The 17,682-nt window shown below is 42.4% G+C and overlaps 2 protein-coding genes across 2 annotated transcripts; both read left to right on the top strand.

Moving 5' to 3' along the window:
• The first annotated feature begins 631 nt into the window (after positions 1-631).
• On the top strand, positions 632-4,457 carry LOC118788875 (small ubiquitin-related modifier 3-like). Its single transcript, XM_036545052.1, has 4 exons — positions 632-750; positions 1,696-1,824; positions 2,741-2,812; positions 3,193-4,457. Exons 1-4 carry the CDS (start codon positions 730-732, stop codon positions 3,253-3,255), a joined length of 285 nt encoding a protein of 94 aa, XP_036400945.1. The 5' UTR covers positions 632-729; the 3' UTR covers positions 3,256-4,457.
• A 1,162-nt stretch (positions 4,458-5,619) lies between these two features.
• Positions 5,620-17,181, top strand: ube2g2 (ubiquitin-conjugating enzyme E2G 2 (UBC7 homolog, yeast)). Its single transcript, XM_036545966.1, has 6 exons — positions 5,620-5,769; positions 6,992-7,027; positions 7,635-7,680; positions 11,326-11,444; positions 14,249-14,389; positions 16,015-17,181. The coding sequence occupies exons 1-6, from the start codon at positions 5,727-5,729 to the stop codon at positions 16,125-16,127; spliced, it is 498 nt and encodes a 165-aa protein (XP_036401859.1). The 5' UTR covers positions 5,620-5,726; the 3' UTR covers positions 16,128-17,181.
• Positions 17,182-17,682: the final 501 nt, after the last annotated feature.

The following is a 17,682-nucleotide window of genomic DNA, read 5'->3' as shown; positions in this document are numbered from 1 at the left end:
TACCAAACTTAACAGTTGTTGGATTGATACAATAGGCGTTATTCACCCATTCTTGAATAATGGTATCTGTTAATCTGGAATAATACCTTTGGTCATGATAATCATGAACTTAATATCTCAGTGTCCCCTGAACAGGCTATTGATGTTGAACAAACTGGATGGCTCCTCCCATGCTGTACCTGAAACCGGATAGAAAACTGTACAATCAGTTCGACTGTGTTGGCTTTGTCTCCAGTCAGTGGTGATCTACTCTTACCATCCTGCCTTTTGTGGTCAATATTTATGTAAAGTGGAATCAAACAAATCCAGATATTCAGGGGAAAATGCCTGATCATGTTTCTACAAATCAGGAAAGACCATAATTACGAAATCCATGCCCTTACGATATGTGTTATATAGATGATGGATGTTATATTGTACTCAGGTAATGGGAAATAAATGGACTACCCTTATTTCTGCAGATGAGGTGTCTGTGAAATGAAAAAAATGACCCTTATACCTATGGTAACGACGTGCGGTCTCAATTCTGCTCAAGAAAAAAATGCGCGTTCACGAGTCCACGCTACGGAGACAAAAATATCACGTGTTAAAGTATGAGCCAATCAATTTGTGGAAACTAACAGACCAGGCGCGTTCTCGTCATCAGAGAAGAAGACGGGCAGAGGTTGAAAAGAGCTAATATTCTAAACATTTTTCGTTCAGCGGTTTGGATCAAAGCTCAACGACAGCATGGCTGAGGACAAGCCAAAGGTTTGATACAACAGAGAATGTCTCATGTTTTACATGGTCTTGCTAAACCAAGATAGCAAAGAATTTGCAACCGTGGTGTGTTTAGGGTCGTAGCTAACATTAGCTCGCTAGTCTAGCTAGCTAAAATTCCGCATTTTAGCGGATGAAAGAAAAGCACAAAGGCAGCTCGGTGTGCGAGTGCTTAGCTTGTGTTTCTTCTTAGTGCGTGTTTGATCTTAAGAAAGGTTGTTTTCCTAGATATCTTTGAGAAGGTATGTTGAGAGAGGAGTTTCATTGAAACTGCGCCATTGTTTCTCTCCCGCGCAGTTTCCCTCGGATTGCAATTCAGCGTCTGCTTTTGCGGCTTTTTCTTTGTGGAAGTGTGGTGGAGCCCCGCAGTCGCGTTACGCCTTCTGCGTAGCAAATGCCGCAAGAATTGCGGCTCTGAGCGGAAAGATGCTCAACCAAAAGTAATGTTGCTAGCTAGGTATTGCCGCCATTTGAAAGCACGGCACACAACATCTCGCTTGTGATAGCCGTGTAGCTAGTTTGCTGGGATCACTCTTTCGGTAGCCAGTTTTTTACCACTACATAGAAGCCGTAATGTTGCGTTTAAACGCCATGTGAGGCGTCAAATGAACACCGCTAGTACCGAGGCAGTTAGCGTCATCCGTCTGTCTTCGCGAGGATGAGTTTCGATACGATTACGACATGATTTCGATACGAAATAATGCCATACTGCACAGGACTTCATTATAACATCGTTCCAGTTTGCTATCTAGCTAGCTATTGTAAACGTGGTAAGCTTAGTCTTAGGTCAGTGGAGTGGTGGCTAGCTAATTAGCTGACGTTAGCTAAATCTTACTGGAGCTCAAAACGAAGCAGAAGAGCGCACTCTTTTCTTACTCCAGCTAATTAATTTTTTTCAGCAATCATGTGTCTACTCTTGCTGTGTTTCCCCTGCAGGAAGGCGTGAAGACTGAAAATGACCACATTAACCTGAAGGTGGCTGGTCAGGATGGGTCAGTGGTCCAGTTTAAAATTAAACGACACACTCCCCTCAGCAAACTAATGAAAGCCTACTGCGAAAGACAGGTAATTCATTCAGAGTGCGTTTCCCGTTCATGTCATGCTAGCTTTTATAACTGATTTATTTGTTCCTCAGATTAGCACTTTGATTTCCGGGAGCACAGATGCGTTTAAGTCCTGTCCAGGATTTATCTTGCTGATGCCCCTCTTTGGGTGCTCTCCTTTTAGTGTTCTTTTTGACCCTGTGTGTAAACCTTTCTGCCATTGCCTCAGCCGAGATTGTTTAAACAGACTTAAAGGAGTAGAGCTGGTTAGCCATTTACATTCCTGTGGCAGTGGAACATGGTACAATAACCAAAATCAGTTCCAATTGAATGGATACACATCCAGGAGGATTCATCCAAGAGCAATCAGATTGTAGCTGCATAGATGTTGAATTGTTAGATCTGGTGCAATGCTGACTTGAATATTTTCTCTCCATTATGACGACATAAATTGATGTATAAACAGAACCTTGTATTCTAGAATTGCTACCTGAAACCAGCTTGTGCCTTAAGTTTAGACATCTCCTTCTGGTTAAAACGGCAACTCACCTTTCACATGTTCTGTTGTCGTGTTCAATGGAATGTCTTAGCTAGGAAGTTTATATGTGTGATGAGTTCTTGAAGACCATTCAGATGCCTGAGTAGTCTGGTGGGTGTTGTCAGATCCACTGCAGTGCACCCCAGTTAGCAAAGCTTGGGCAGTTCAAACTCTTGAGTATATTCATTGTAAGCTTCTCTGTATAAGATTCAGACTGCCTAGAGCGGGGTGGACTACACTCCATCCACTATGAAGCAACCTGGTGTTGAATTAATTAAAAAGTAAAGCATTACAAAAATCTTTAGTAATAAGTCTTTTCTGCTTATATTGGTATTATGTCAGCATTCGGTATGCTGAAAATCATGCGGACTTGGCACACTAATGTTTGTTTATGTTTTAGGGTTTGTCAATTCGGCAGATTAGATTTAGGTTTGACGGACAGCCAATCAACGAGACGGACACGCCTGCACAGGTAAGTAAATTTGACTGCTGCAGTGTCTTAATGTCATATTTACTTGTATCATGACACTTGAGACTAAATGCACTGATGTTACCATGATAGTTCAGATGTGCTTATTCCCACATTATTGCTCAGCAATACATATCCACACACTGAAGGAGCTGTTCACTCTTATACACAGACTGCACAATCTATGATTTCTGGGTTAACCGCATTTTGCAAACAGCTTATAGGTTTGAGCTACATGTTATTAGCTTGAAAGGAAAATTTAGCAAGTAGCATACCAACTAGCATAGCAGTAACTGATCACTTTTTAAAGCTTTGGTTCTGTAAGCATGTTGTGGGCTGTTGAGTGGAATGTAGTGTGAACAGCAGTAAAATCTTGCTTCCAGCTGGAGATGGAAGACGAGGATACTATCGACGTGTTTCAGCAGCAGACAGGAGGCTCCTGCTGAAGTCCGAATAAACACCTGTAGAGCGGCAGCTCAACTGTTTCATTTCATCTTTTTCCTCCAAATGCTCTTTCAGCTTCTTTTGTTTTCTGTTTTTTTTTTTTTTTTGCAACCCCCATGCCCCTTTCCAGCTCTTCAGTGGGGAGGGGACAGCAGGAATTGTTTTCAACATGTGTGAGAGACATTCTGACTGGGGACATTTTGACAGACTTTTAGACTGAAGTTACACTTGCTGGGAGTTTTGGTGCTGACACAGCTACTCCTCGAGTCTGCATCAGTTATAGCATGTGATGGGGCTCAAGTCTCTCTGACTTACTGACTTCCTGTTTAAACTACATCCAGGTTGGAGGCAGAGGACCAGCTGCGTTGGGCCACTTTGTGTGTGTGTGCGCATGTGTGTCTGTATGTGCGTGTGTGCCTGTGTGTCTGTATTGGGTTTAGTCTGCAGCTGCTGTCTCAGCAGAAATGGGAGACTCCCGTGGTCCTGTCTTAAGCTCCACCCCAGGATGAAGGAGCAGTATGCTTTTGAATATACTTAGTACAGCATACTTTACATGTTACTGCTGTTTTTTTTTGTTTTAGGTACATTTACAGAATGTCGATCAATTATGTTTTTCCTCTTTGTAATCACAAAAATGTGTTCAAAAGCTTATTGCTCCCAGAAGGAGAGGTTATGTGAGTCTTTTGCTTGCTAGGGCTCTTGACAAGGCGGTGATATTTGATGGGGCAGTGTCTGCACCACATCTTACACACACAGTATTCTGATAAGTAAATGAATGGACATTATTTTTAAAAGAGGAGTGCAGGTTTATTCCAGTGTCTTTATGAAGAAAGGTACCTGTCTTGCTTTTCAGATAATTCTTTTCCATGTGTGTAGGGGATGTCCATGAACATTATAAAAAGCCATTTGTAATGATCTTGTCCTTTTTTCCCATGCCTCTCCTTTTGTGATGTCATAAAAGGGAATTCCCCCCAACTTCAAATGAGAAAATGGTGTTTTTATCTATTTTAATCACAATCCAGGAGATTGGACACTGAGAGCCCATCTCTTGTTTCTGCATTTTAGTTTTCTTGGGGTAAAGGAGGGTGCTGGGGAAGGTAAATGCAAAGTCCTTCAATCCTGTCATGTTTCATGTTTCTCTACCAATTTGTACATTATTTGTTGTCCTTTACTACTGTATACAATAAATATAGTTTGGTACTCAGTGTTTGGTCATCTGATCTGGTTCTTTAAAATGTTTGCTGTTTTTTGTCTATGGAATTTGTCATGGAACACGCATTTTCCTTACAAATGCTAAACCACAAACTTGATAGTGGTTTATTTTCTTGACAAAAGACTGCATCATAACGTTGGTTGTATTTCACAGGCCCCATCTTCCACTGATTTGCCAAGCTGTGTGTTTGTCAGCCAGTGGATACAAACAGCGCCTTTGATTCTTGGGTTACCCAGGTTTTCTTGGCTGTAGCACTTCAGAAGCTGGAAACATGATTATACTCTAGAGAATGATTTAGTTTTATTAAAGCCAAAACTTCATTGGAAAAAAGTACTTTGATACCCTCTAAAAGCAAGGAAATTCTTTTCTCAAAATATAATAAATGGCAGTTTTTCCAACAGAGATACAATTAATATTTTGTACTGCTTTCATTCTCCTTTTTGGAATGGAAAGTTCTCGTTGGGTTCATGACAAGCAAACAACAAATATGGCATACAAAAGCTTACAGAATGAAGGTGTGAAAAATCATGCCTGGATTCAGGATGTGTAACCTGATACAGGCTAAAAGTTCTAGAAAATGTTTTGGTAGCCATTGGCATACAATAATGCAAACGGAAGACAAAGCATGAGGATGTTGGTGAAGATCAGTTTTCTTATGAGTTGCATGCACAAATATCTCAGAATACACTCTTGCCACCTTCTTGTACTCTAAATTAGCTTTTTCTGTTACATACTGTGTATATATAAACTGCCTGTTTTCCCTTTCTACAACAATGCTAATTCTTAAGACATTTGTTATTTAAGACATTTGTTAAGACAAAATGTTATTTTCACCAACAGGTATCATTTTTTTAAAACAACATAACACATCGGATGAATACTAAAAAGCAAAAAAAAAAAAAAATCAAAGCGTTTGGCAAAGGGGTTCAAACCATGACACTGCCCTTACAAAACAGCGATGCATATCTCTTGTTCTGTCTTCTGAATGCAAAATTACAGAGATTTATTGTGGAGTAACCGCAATCCATGAACAGGATTTAGCTGCATCAGAAAATGTTATGGCGTTCCGACGGGTGGCGCTGCAGTTATTTGAACTAACACGCATTCTCTCTTGGAGAACTTTTCATAACCGGAAGTGGATACGTGTAGCTATATTTACAACATAGAACCAGCTGCGATTGTTCGGAAGTGGTTGGGTCTTCGACTAGCCCGTTATTCCGATTAACTGAATTAGACGCAGTTGTAATCGAGCAGACTCAAATGGCGGGCACTGCGTTAAAAAGACTGATGGCTGAGTATAAACGTGAGTATGGCTGTAACTAACGTCAGCTGGCCGACTGTTACTGTCATTTTAGGAGTACAGCCTGGATGACATGACGTTAGATGGGCAGCTAACTTAGCTGGTGTATGGATCGATCGCTGATCGATTCGCCCGATCGCGAATTTCTTCCTAGCTTACGGAATTGTTAACGTGACGTTGTTCCACACTTGCAAGGTATTATTAAGGGGTTCGAAGTCCCGCATGATGTACGCAGGCATGGCTAGGTGAAATATAGCTAACTAAAGTAGCTAGCTAGCAAGCAAGCTTATAACGCTACTCTGTTAACATAGCCTAAGTATTATGAAACACTGTGTTGCAACAGTGCCAGTTCAGTGGTGACGTCTTTGATACCCTATTTATTCATAGCCCAGACATCCCTTTTAAAGAGTGGATTCAGATATAAGGTTTTATAAGTCATTTCTCTTGTAGATGGACAGTTTAGCGGCCTGTGAGAGGTGGGAATAGTTTCCCAGCAAGCCATTTATGGCTTAGTTTTGTTAAGCTTTTCGGTAGTTGGTCTAACTACTTCTAGATGTTTCCACGTCTCAGCTCGCAGACAGCTAACTAGCTGGTGATATTTTGCATTATTTCTGCTAACACCTGGATACTGGTGATTGCCCTGCTAATTACAGCGAGCACCTTCGTAACGAATGTAATTCCAAATTCTGCTGTTACCTCACCCGTAATGAACGGTACACTGGCTGGCAAGCTGCTTTACACATTCAGTCTAGCAAGTAAGATAGCTGCATACTTAGCTATGAAACGCTATATCTCAAAAATTGAGGCGGAATGACAAATACTATATATAAAGAGACAGTATAGTTTGTATGCAGCGAATACCGTTGCTGCATTTAAACCAACCTTCTGTAGGTGGTGCAATTGCGTTATATTAATTCATCTTGAAAATAACTTTATGCTAGCGTGAGAAATGACACACGCTAACGACACAGTGCTGTTTCATGTATTGTTCTACAAATCATGTAATGTCAAGAGATGTAAAATAATTAGATTTAACAACGCATCTACACTGGGTTTCACTAGTGTCCGACCGCTCTTAGGTCTCGGACATGATTATTTTTTTTGCCTTGCCTATAACAACCCAGGTACTTCTGAGCACGTGTTTGTGTGTGACATTACATTTAGGTCTTGATAAATGGAAGTGTGATATATGAGGCTGTTCTCTCTTCTCTGCCCCCACCCTTAGAGCTCACTCTGAATCCACCAGAGGGAATTGTGGCAGGTAAGAGCACTCAGTGACACTCTGGGAACTGTTTCAATCAAAGCACTGAGCCTCATTTCATGGGTTCTGACTCTAAGCAGCATGAATATATGCTGTTTGTTCTGTGATCACCAAGTACAGCGTATTTCCTGTAGTAGAGTACTTTGTCAAGGTTCTGAAAGCTGGCCTTTTTTAAAACTCTGAAGCAGTTTATTTTCCATCATTGTGGTTACTGTTGACTCCGCCACAAAATTCCTACCGAATCTCCATACTGTACTGGACTGTAAGCTTTCTCAGTTAGGTGATTCTAAGTACAGGCTGGTAATTGAGTGTCATTGTGTCTGGGAGGTAGATTCCACAGCAGTGCAGAATTCTGGAGTGAGGATGGGCAAACCATGGGTCTGACTCCACTCCCAGTAGTGACACATCAAATGTAGATCATTTGTATAACATAAATTAATAAAAGTCACCGTGGACAGGCGTATCATTTAAGCAGTGGAGTAATTTTGCAGATGATAATGCATTATCTTGTTCAGTGATGACACTGCCTTTCACATCATGCAAGATGTAATTGAATCGTGACACATTTTAGACCATAATAACATGTACTCCTCTTGCATTTGACCAGGTCCTGTTAATGAAGAGAATTTCTTTGAATGGGAAGCTTTGATCATGTAAGTTCAACTGATTACACACATCACAACCTTTTTGCCTTTCAAATAAATCTCATGGAGGATTTCTTTATTTGATGCAATTCTTGCCCTGAAACAACCAGCCAGGTTTATTTACGCCACTGCTGATCGGTGTGTATCATTTCAGTATGAGCTTTGCACTGTTCCAGAACTGATGTAACCATGGCTCCTCTAAAAAGTTTGATTGAAGTGACCCACTGAGACCTACTTCACTGATGTAGATCATTTGGTATTTGGAGGAAGGGTGCAGTGTTCGTGGTAGAAATCCCGCAATATGAAGCTTGGCGCTGCACTATTCTCTACCGCAGGCCACGCGGCTGCAGGGTCTGCTGATTGCAGTTGTTACTGCAGCACCTTGCCTGTCAGGAACATTAATAACTTGATCCAGAGCTTGGGCTCCGGTCCAGCTTCTGAGGCTAAGGACTTGTTTGTTTGTGCGTAACAGCTGAGCTGGCATAATTACTGACACAAATCCGGCTCTTACTGAAAAGCACTGGGAGAAAGAATGTGTGGTGGGGTCCTATTGCATTTCTCACCTCCTGCTTCTGAGAACCTGAACACAGGCACTAGGCTCTGTGTGATTACATGGTTTTGCTTAGCAAACAGTCAGACTTGCAGAACTTACTGTATTTACGAGGGTACAACATCAGTACCTGACTTGACAATCAAACTGGCTGCCTTTGGGTTATGAGTCCTGCACCTTAATACTACACCCTACTGCTGGTATCAGCAGGTGTGAGTCTTAGTAACAAGGGTTGGAGTGGTTATTCAACTTGTTAGACTGAATTCAGAAAGCAGACCAAAATGTTTCCAGTAATTGTGTTTAAGTAGTAATGGGCCCTTGTACCAGGATATGTGGCCTGTTACCTTAGTTATCATGTGAAGATCATAACTTTCTAGTTAGTGTGCAGAGGGGACTGTTAAAGGTGAGATGCATACACACACATATCTGTGAATGGGTTGTGTTTCCAGACATAAATGATTGTCAGTGCTCAGAGTTATCTGTAGTTGTTTTCCCCTTGCTGACCTGCAACTTGTGGTTTGGGGTTTTCTCTTCACCTGTCAGGAGAAGTCACCTGGGAAACTGCATTGCAGGGCAAGTCTGCATGCAAGCAAAGCAATTTACTTAATATGCACCCTCTGCTGCTTCCACATCCCAGCGGAACTCTCCGCTCTGCAGACCCTTACTGCTCGTCCAGACGTCAGAGCTCCTTCCACAATCAAGGGCTTTCAGCAGTAAATTGAGTGAGCTTAGGGCCAAGGTGTAATGTACCTGCTGTCTGCTTTGTCCTCAACTCAAAGTAATTTTTACATTTAAAGACAAAGGCACATGCACAACCAGACTGAGGAGTTACAAAACCAGGGGCTACACCAGTCAGAGCACATAACGGACATGAGGGGTGTAGCATTACCCGTTGTCTATTTTGGTAAACCGGCTCATGCATGAAGCGATTGATTGGTCAGATAGGGATTTGTTTAAGTACTGATTGTTGCCAGTGAAAACACGGAAGATAGGAGCTTCCTTCCTGTCGTGTTGCGGCCAGGGGTTTGAGCTCTTAAGGAAACTAGATGGCAAGAGTGATGGGTCCTCATATCAATCATTAATATCCTTCTGTAAGTGAATGATTGATCACCTGTGGGGAAAAAACGTTTTATTTGCCTGTTAAATGTGTGTTAAGAGGAGGAACTCCCTGCGGTTCTGGTACCAAGACTCTAACAGAAGAACAAAGCAGAAGAGCCCTTGCTTTATGTGTGATGTGGTGTGGGTTAGTTTTAATCTGCTCACACTGGTTTTGAAAGATGATGTATTACACCCAGGGCGGCACACCTCATTGTTCAATCATTACCAACAGAAATGAACTATGTTTTGAGAAGTGACTGAAATCCAAATTCAGGCCCTTGTTCTTAGTCAGTCTTTGAACCTAGTCACCCCTTAGAAAGAGTACCCTGGCAGAAAGCGCGCTCTCTCCGAATGAATGAAGGCCACCCGATGCTGAATATGAGGTTTTATGCTGTCATTGGGCTCCTGTATGCCTTTTGTCTCGCCGCTCCCCAGGGTAACCTGTGGTGTGAAGTGCGCTTATTGATGTTAGAAGGTCTTAGGCGTGACTCTGCACCTGTTCTGTCTGCTTTGTCCAGATACTTCTGAAGTCCACCGTTTCAGGTGGAGACGGTGCTGTAAGAGGGTATCTGCCTCTATGGCCATATCTAATGCTTACCTTGTAACATTTCTCTCTAAATGGGGGTAAATTCTCTCTGAATCAGTCTGTATGTATGTATGGTACAAGTCAAAAGTTTGGACACACCTTCTCTTGGAAGGGTTTTTATTTTTACTACTTTCCACATTTTAGAATTATAGTAAAGATATCAGAACTGTGGAATGACACAAATTATGAATTATTATTATTATTATTATTGAATTATGCAGTGACCAAGCTTATGACCATCTTATATTTTAGGTTCTTAAAAGTAGCTAAAAATAGTGTTTTTTTTTTTTTTTTTTTTAAGAAATTTGGAAAGGCATCAACTTCACTACTTATATTTGTCTAACAAACAAATTTCAAGCATTTTGGCATATCTTTAGATCAAAGTGTCTTTGAATGCATGTTTTCCATCATCTTAATCAAGTGTGTTCGAACTTTTGACCGGCACTGTGCTTGGCATCGGAGCAGAAGAGAGGAACTGCTTGGTGGGGGGGGGGGTACAGTGGGGCACCTGGTGTTAAGTGGGCTGGTTCAGGTGTTCCCTGCATGGCTGCTGTTGAGTAACTGAGCCTTGCACCTCATGGGTATTTACACTTGTGTTAGGCCCTGACGGTGAACAAAAGCTGCTGTGTTCACGAGAGCAGTGGGACTGAACGCGCTGACAGGACTGTATGCCATTCCTGCTAAATCTCCTTGAAGATTTCAACACAGGCTCATTGTGTTTTGAAGTGCCTCTCCAAACTTGTTTACCTGCTGTGCAACCAAAGTCGTGATTAATTACATATGTAAAAATGTCCAAAAGTCCCGGTGGTTTAAACTGTGACACAAATTTGTAATTAATGCTGAAGTTGTTTATTGTTGCATGAGTGGAAATCTTGTGAAATGTTGGTCTCCACCCTTGGCTTTAAAGTGGTCTGACAGTTTAAGGCACTCTCTGCCATCATGTTATGTTATGTTCATCCCAAGCAACTGTATTGTCAGTAATTTTAACTTGCACGAAACATTACATTTTAAAAGCATTGTTTTGCAAATGAAGTTGCTGGGTAATGGAATTACCTCAGTGGAGCACAGCCGGTGAGGAGGTGAGCCTAACACATCTGTGTGAATAACTGCAGCTCTAGGAGGGCATTTCTGTGAGGGGCTTCAGGTCTGATGCAGTGTAGCATAGTGGTAAGGAGGAGAGCTCGTAACCGAAGGGTTGCTGGTTCGATTCCCCGCTGGGACACTGCTGCTGTATCCTTGAGCAAGGTACTTACCCAGAATTGCCTCAGCAAATATCCAGCTGTATAAATGGATTATGTTAAAAATATAACCCATATAAGTCACTCTGGATAGCAGTGTCTGCCAAATGACAATAATGCAATGCAGAGTTTCTGTGAGCAGCTGCAGCACTAAGGCAGTGTTTCTGGGGTTTCTGTTCCAGGGGTCCTGAAGACACCTGCTTTGAGGGAGGTGTGTTTCCAGCCATCCTGAGTTTTCCATCAGACTACCCACTGAGCCCCCCCAAGATGAGATTCACCTGTGAAATGTTCCACCCCAACAGTAAGTGCTGTGTTGTAATTGTTGCCTTCATGACTGCAACTGCAATGTTCAATGATCTGTATTTTGCATCTCTTGTGTTGTTGCTGTTATTGTCAGATTTAATATTGCTCCCCCCCCCCCAATCTTAGTACATTACTAAGATGTAGTAAATTTGACCCATTTCAAAATAAATTTGGCTGCTGGAGACCACCCTGTCTGTTGTGAAAGCATTTGAATCCAAGCGTTTGGCCATGACTAGTGATCTACTTCACCAGACGGATAAGGAAAAGTAACCTTTTGGCATGTTTTACCCAAATCTGCTACTTGGTACTGCACTGGTGAAGTATCTGCCTGAAAGATAAACCTGCCACCCTTCAGCTCAGACATCCTGCTTTTCCTGTTCTCTTGCCTTGGCCTGTGCTAATCCTGCCATGATACCACCTAATAGCTCCAAACAAGGATAATGCGTTGGATTCAGCCGGATGAAAGATGGCTTTTATGATGACAGAAAGCCCACATCAAGGCCTCCGTAGGATATTGACACACTTTAAAGGTAGCAATAATGAGAGAGAGAGAGGCAGCAAGTACATTCCAAACTGTAACTAGTTCTGCGCCTCTCTCACTCCTTCATCCTAATGACGGTGCTATTTGATATGTGCAGGTGGCCATTATAGAGTCATCTTCTGCGCAATCTGTGTATGTTAATGTGTGCTTTCCAGCCTGTACTTGACCATTCAGAAAGCACCGAGTAGCAGTGTCTGGGAAACAGAGGCCTCAGCACCACTGAAACTGGGGTCTTAAAGCTTCTACTTCCCTCTGTGTGTACATGACTGCAGTATTGACTGCTGATGTAGTAAATTAAGTTTCCATTTTATAAATAATCCTCAAAAGGTCTTGTACATACTAAGGGGTAGCAATTTCTGTGTTTTTAGGGTAAGAAGGTAACTAGCACAGTAGGGTAGCTGAGGGCGTTAGACTAATGAGAGAGATGATGTGGGCTTTGTACCGCTCTCCTTATTCTCGCAGCCCTCCTGTTTCAGTTAATGTTCCTTCATGTCTGCCGTGCATGTTGTGGGAATGTCCCCGCACCAAGGAGTTCTGTCACCAGCACTATGACAGTAGGAAATCACCACCAGGATTCTTAATGAGGTCAAGATTACTGAGTACCTCCTGACTGTTTTGTTCAAGGTTTAATTCAGAGCACAGTGATTGGAGGGTAATCTCCAATCTCCATAGGGGGAAATTAAATGTCTGGTGAAAATGGTTCTCTGAGTTCTAAGTTTGTGCATACAAACATTTGTATGTAAAATTGTGCAATTTTGAGTCACAATATGGGACTTTTCTCTGTTCAGTACAGGAATAATTCTAGTTTTTCCACTTGGAGACTCTCTGACCAGTATCATTCTTCAATTGCCCAATATCATTTGAGGTTATTCGATCAAAGCATTAGAACACTTTCATGTTAGTTTTGTTTATGGTGCTTTAACCAAGTTTAGAGCCATTCCATGTATTTAGGGTTTTGTTCCAACCATAAGTGCACCCCCCAAGGTGTAATGAGGTGTACATGTGTGATTTTAATTAGACACAGAGTGTTTCCCATTTAATTCCACATTCAGTAAAGGAGGTGGTAATCCATTAGATTGTGTCTCAGACAGCTAATGCATTTATCTTCTGTAATCTGCAGCGTGGCAGGTAATGCTTTAAGAAATCTGTTGCATTTGCTTGATTGATAAGACGGAATTGTAATGGAATTCTAAATGCGGGCACCTGGTTACTGAAACTAAATACCTGCGTATGGAAAATAAAGATGCTAGAGACAAAGCAAGTCAAATCCACATTCTGATGAACCTAATTCATAGACAAATTCATAGACCGACTTGTTTAAAACACATTTTAAATAACAGTAATTAAGGATTAATTATGAAACTGGCACATGAAACCCATCCTGCAGGGGAAGACCCTAACTGCAGGGAAAAATGTTATGCAGGTTTGGTTTCACCTGCAGTGAATCAAGTGTCAATCACTGTCGGTCCCTAAAATTACCACAGATTTCACAGTGAGATGCTGATGTTGGTAAACCCTCATTCCCAGTCTCTCTGAAGTGGTATGCATAACCTTTGCCTGTGGGGATGCTCAGAGTGAGCGGGCTATGTGCTGGATGCACACTCATCCACTCTCCAGCTTGTTGGAGCACTTGAATATGAAGGGTTCTATGCTTAAGGAAGTAGGGCCAGATAAAGGGCTTCCTGTTTGGAGTATTATCAGGCAGCTGGGTCCTGACAGGGCTGAGCTGGGGGACTTATCAGATAGGGGGGCAGATGAGTGCCGTGGCCCCTGCAGGACAAGTGCTCTGTGAGGGGAAGATAGCATCTGTAGCAGTTCTTTGATGGCTGATATGTCCGCGGGTGTGCTTTGATTCTGCAGAGACGGAGCTGATTTGATTTATCTCTTCCCACTCTCCATACTTCCACTAACTGGGCAGAGAACAGGCCCTTTGTGTGGTACTGTATCACAGGAGAGACCAGGCAGGGAACAGGTCCTTTGTGTGGTACAGTATCATAGGAGAGACCAGGCAGGGAACAGGCCCCCTTGGAGTTTACACTTCTACTGTGGAGTAGACACTTCACCTTAAAACCTGAAGGTAGGTCATGTTACTGTCTTGGAACAGCTCAGATGAAGTCCCTCCCAGTCGCTGTCTGCCAGGTGTCTCCTGCTCTGCCCACTCCTCTGTAACAGCAGAAAATCTGTACCTGACATGCTTTTTACTGTGAGGGTATGTTTCGTCCTGCGTTGTTCTGAGGGAGTAATCGGACCTCTCCTTGCAGTCTACCCCGACGGCCGGGTGTGCATCTCCATCCTGCACGCCCCCGGGGACGACCCCATGGGCTACGAGAGCAGCGCAGAGCGGTGGAGCCCCGTACAGAGCGTGGAGAAGATCCTGCTGTCTGTGGTCAGCATGCTGGCAGGTCTGTGTTCAGTCAGAAGGAGGCCGGGCACAGCCAGCCAGGGTCTCCTCTCTGCGTCAGCAACAACACCTGTACCTATGTTTCAGCATGCACGTATACCTGTACCTGTACTCCAGCCTGCAACTGTACTTCATGCTACACCAATACCTGTACTTTAGCCTGCACATACATAACACCTGTACCAACACCTCTACCTACACTTGAGGATCTAGATTAACACTCTTTCATCTTCTCCACTAATGTAGACTGTTGGAATAAGACTCCAGCACCCTACTGAGCTTTAACCCTTTTGTACATAAGTCCTAAAATATTTCCAACTGCCACCCAGCATGACCTATTTTATGCTATGTAGCATTTGCATTTGTTATACTTTATAATGTTTTGTCAAAGTTAACATTACCTAGAATTTTCTAATCACACCAGTTTGACTGTACATGTGAAAGGACTAAATGCACCGGTGTGACTGTACATGTGAAAGGGATAAAAGTAGTAACTTCTGAAAGGGAGAGTTCTCGGATTTTTCCACCTTAAAGAAAAAATGTGGTTTGCTTTAGGGAATATATTTTGCTTCAGCCAAAGGAAAAATATTGGTCAGTAGAATAGATGAAAGGAGCTCACCAGGAGCAACCCCCCAAACGGACTGGCATATGGTAGCAGCACAGGACCAATAAGAAGGAAAAGGCCCAAAGATCCAATGGTCAGTGTGTGTTACCATGGTGATCACTTTAATCACCATGGCAATACAGTAACAGGCAGGAAAGAACTGCTGTTTCAACATGTCTCCCTCTCGCTTAGAAAAGCGAGCTTTTAAACACCACGTCTACATGTCACTTTGTTTGCTGGGTTGTTTCTCCCTATTGCACGAGAGCAGAAAATGGGATTGTTTTTCTCAGTAATGCACGTTACCATCCAGCCGCGGTCGGTGCGAATGGAAACGCAGAAGGCAGCTAGCGGCGTAAACACTGCTGCTTTGTTTTCACGTAGGAGTGTGGGCCGCATAAGCAGATGACTCCATGAGAAAAAGCAGACGCTGAGCTACAGCCAGCGGCAGGCAGATCTACAATGCTATGCTGTAGTGACGTGCCCATCTCTCATGTTCCTTATCAGAAATTAAAGACTAAAAAAACACCATTTGGTAGCATTAGGGAACAGCAGAGCTTTTTTGTGGTCATTCTGATTGTTCAGTTTTGCACAATGATGGTACACCATCAAACACGACTCATGCCATGCTCAGGCATATGATCTGATGTTTGCATGTAAATTCATTTTGACCAAGCTGGCCAGCTTTGTTTCTGATATTTCCTGTAAAAAAACAATTATTTAAAAACTTGCCTTGTTCTACTTAATACGTGACAAATATATATTATATATCCCTTAATATTTATGGGCCATGTAGTCCAGATCAACAGCCAAAAGCCCATTTTTAAGCCTCTAATGAGGTTAATCAGGTACATTTTTTTTTACAATATAAATGTACGTGCAAGTGCAAAGTGAGTATTCCCTTGTTGTGATGAATGTATGAACATGACTAGAGAGATCAATAGAGAGATGCAATACCTGTGTGCTTCAGACACTTTCTTAAGGTGTTTATTTTCATTTTCTCTGCCTCTTTCACTCCATCTCAGAACCGAACGATGAGAGCGGAGCCAACGTGGATGCTTCCAAGATGTGGCGCGAAGACAGGGAACAGTTCTACATCCTCGCCCAACAGATCGTCCGCAAGTCCCTGGGCCTCTAATCGCCCCGACCCGCCTGGCCTCTCGGACACATGGTAATCCTCATGCTTACTCATTGTCACACAGAAGGTTCTGGACGCAAGTGAAGACACTCTGAAGAGCAGAAATCATGCAGACTGAGAATACTTCCCTCCCTCCAGTAGCCCCCTCTGTCTGACCCCCCTCTGTTGGACTGTTATATCGCCCTGGGCGTTTTTCCCCCAGAGTCCGCTGCGGAGAAGACTGGCAACGTCTGCTAAGATTCCAACATTCTGTTTGCTTTGTCTGTGTCTTTTCCCCTCTCCTGGAAGCACTTTACTTCCTCCGAAGGATACTTCCTAGCAATGGCTACCCCCCATTTCAGGAGTCTCTACAGAACTGAGGACGAGCGTAGTTTTTGTTTTTAATAGTGTGGGCGACATTACTGAGGACATTGTTTGTGCAGTGTTATAGAGAAGAGAGTATGTGAGCTAGATAAACCTCTGGGTCTTTGCTTTGTGTGTGAGAAAACTGACTGACTGAGGAAGTCTTTCTGCAGGGACGCATTGCTTTCTTTCACTTCACAGTTGTGCGTGGTCTGTGGGAAGGAAACAATCCATAATGTCTTTTTTATGTACTCTATGCTAATACGGTGAGTTGTTATATGGAGCTATAGCTTTAGTAAGGGGTTGAGTTGATTACTCCTTATAAAAATTAATGAGGGGGTTAGTCGCTGGATTTTCAATTAGGATGAATTTCGACATCTGAAATTAAGATGTCAGAAAATTGTTACTTTTGAACAGACATTAAGGTAGGTCATATTTAAGTGGCTTTTTCTTGTACTTTCCAACAAATGTTTGCTCTGTTGAATATTTTTTTTTTTCATAAATTACACACAAAAGACAATCATAGGAACAGCTGTGCAGTCCACTGGCTAACACTTGGATAGAATTTTCAAAGCGAAATGAAATATAAAGATAATGGAACTGACGTATTACCATTAAACACTCTCTCCAGCAGTTTCCTAATTCTGCATATCATTAGTGAGACATACTTATGTATTTGATTGTCAAATCCGTTCATGGTAAAAAAAAAAAACTCTTAATATTTGAGCTGTGTGACGAGCCAAACTCAGTGGTTTTTTAAAGCCCTATGGACCGGGCTGACTGAAGGATCATGGGTACAGCTGTTGTGTGTCACATCAGTGCATTCTGCTGCTCCTAAGTCTTTCCCAGAGACCCACATGGTCCTCATTCTAACAGTGTACTCATGTAGGAACCATATGGGAGATAAAGACTAAATAGAAGTGTGTAATTTCATTATTCACTGATGATTTTGAAATAAAGGGGAGGAAGCAGTTCCTCTGAGACTGAACCATGATGCTGATGATTTGTGTTTTCATCTGTATGTGTGAAATTTAAGTAACACACCAACTCCAAATCTTATGCAAGGTGCTAAGCTCAGTGATAACGCATCAAAACTGTATTGACAGTTTGTAGTAGCTATAAACCACATGATGTTTGCAGTTTGTATTCCATGAATCACATGTGTGAAGCTGACAGGAATAGTACAGCGTCAGTCCAGTGGGCTTAGCCTGCC

Source organism: Megalops cyprinoides, chromosome 14 (genome assembly GCF_013368585.1).
Source record: "Megalops cyprinoides isolate fMegCyp1 chromosome 14, fMegCyp1.pri, whole genome shotgun sequence".
Taxonomy (NCBI): domain Eukaryota; kingdom Metazoa; phylum Chordata; class Actinopteri; order Elopiformes; family Megalopidae; genus Megalops; species Megalops cyprinoides.
The sequence above is the reverse complement of the archived record's forward strand: the minus strand, read 5'-3'. Positions and strand labels throughout refer to the sequence as shown.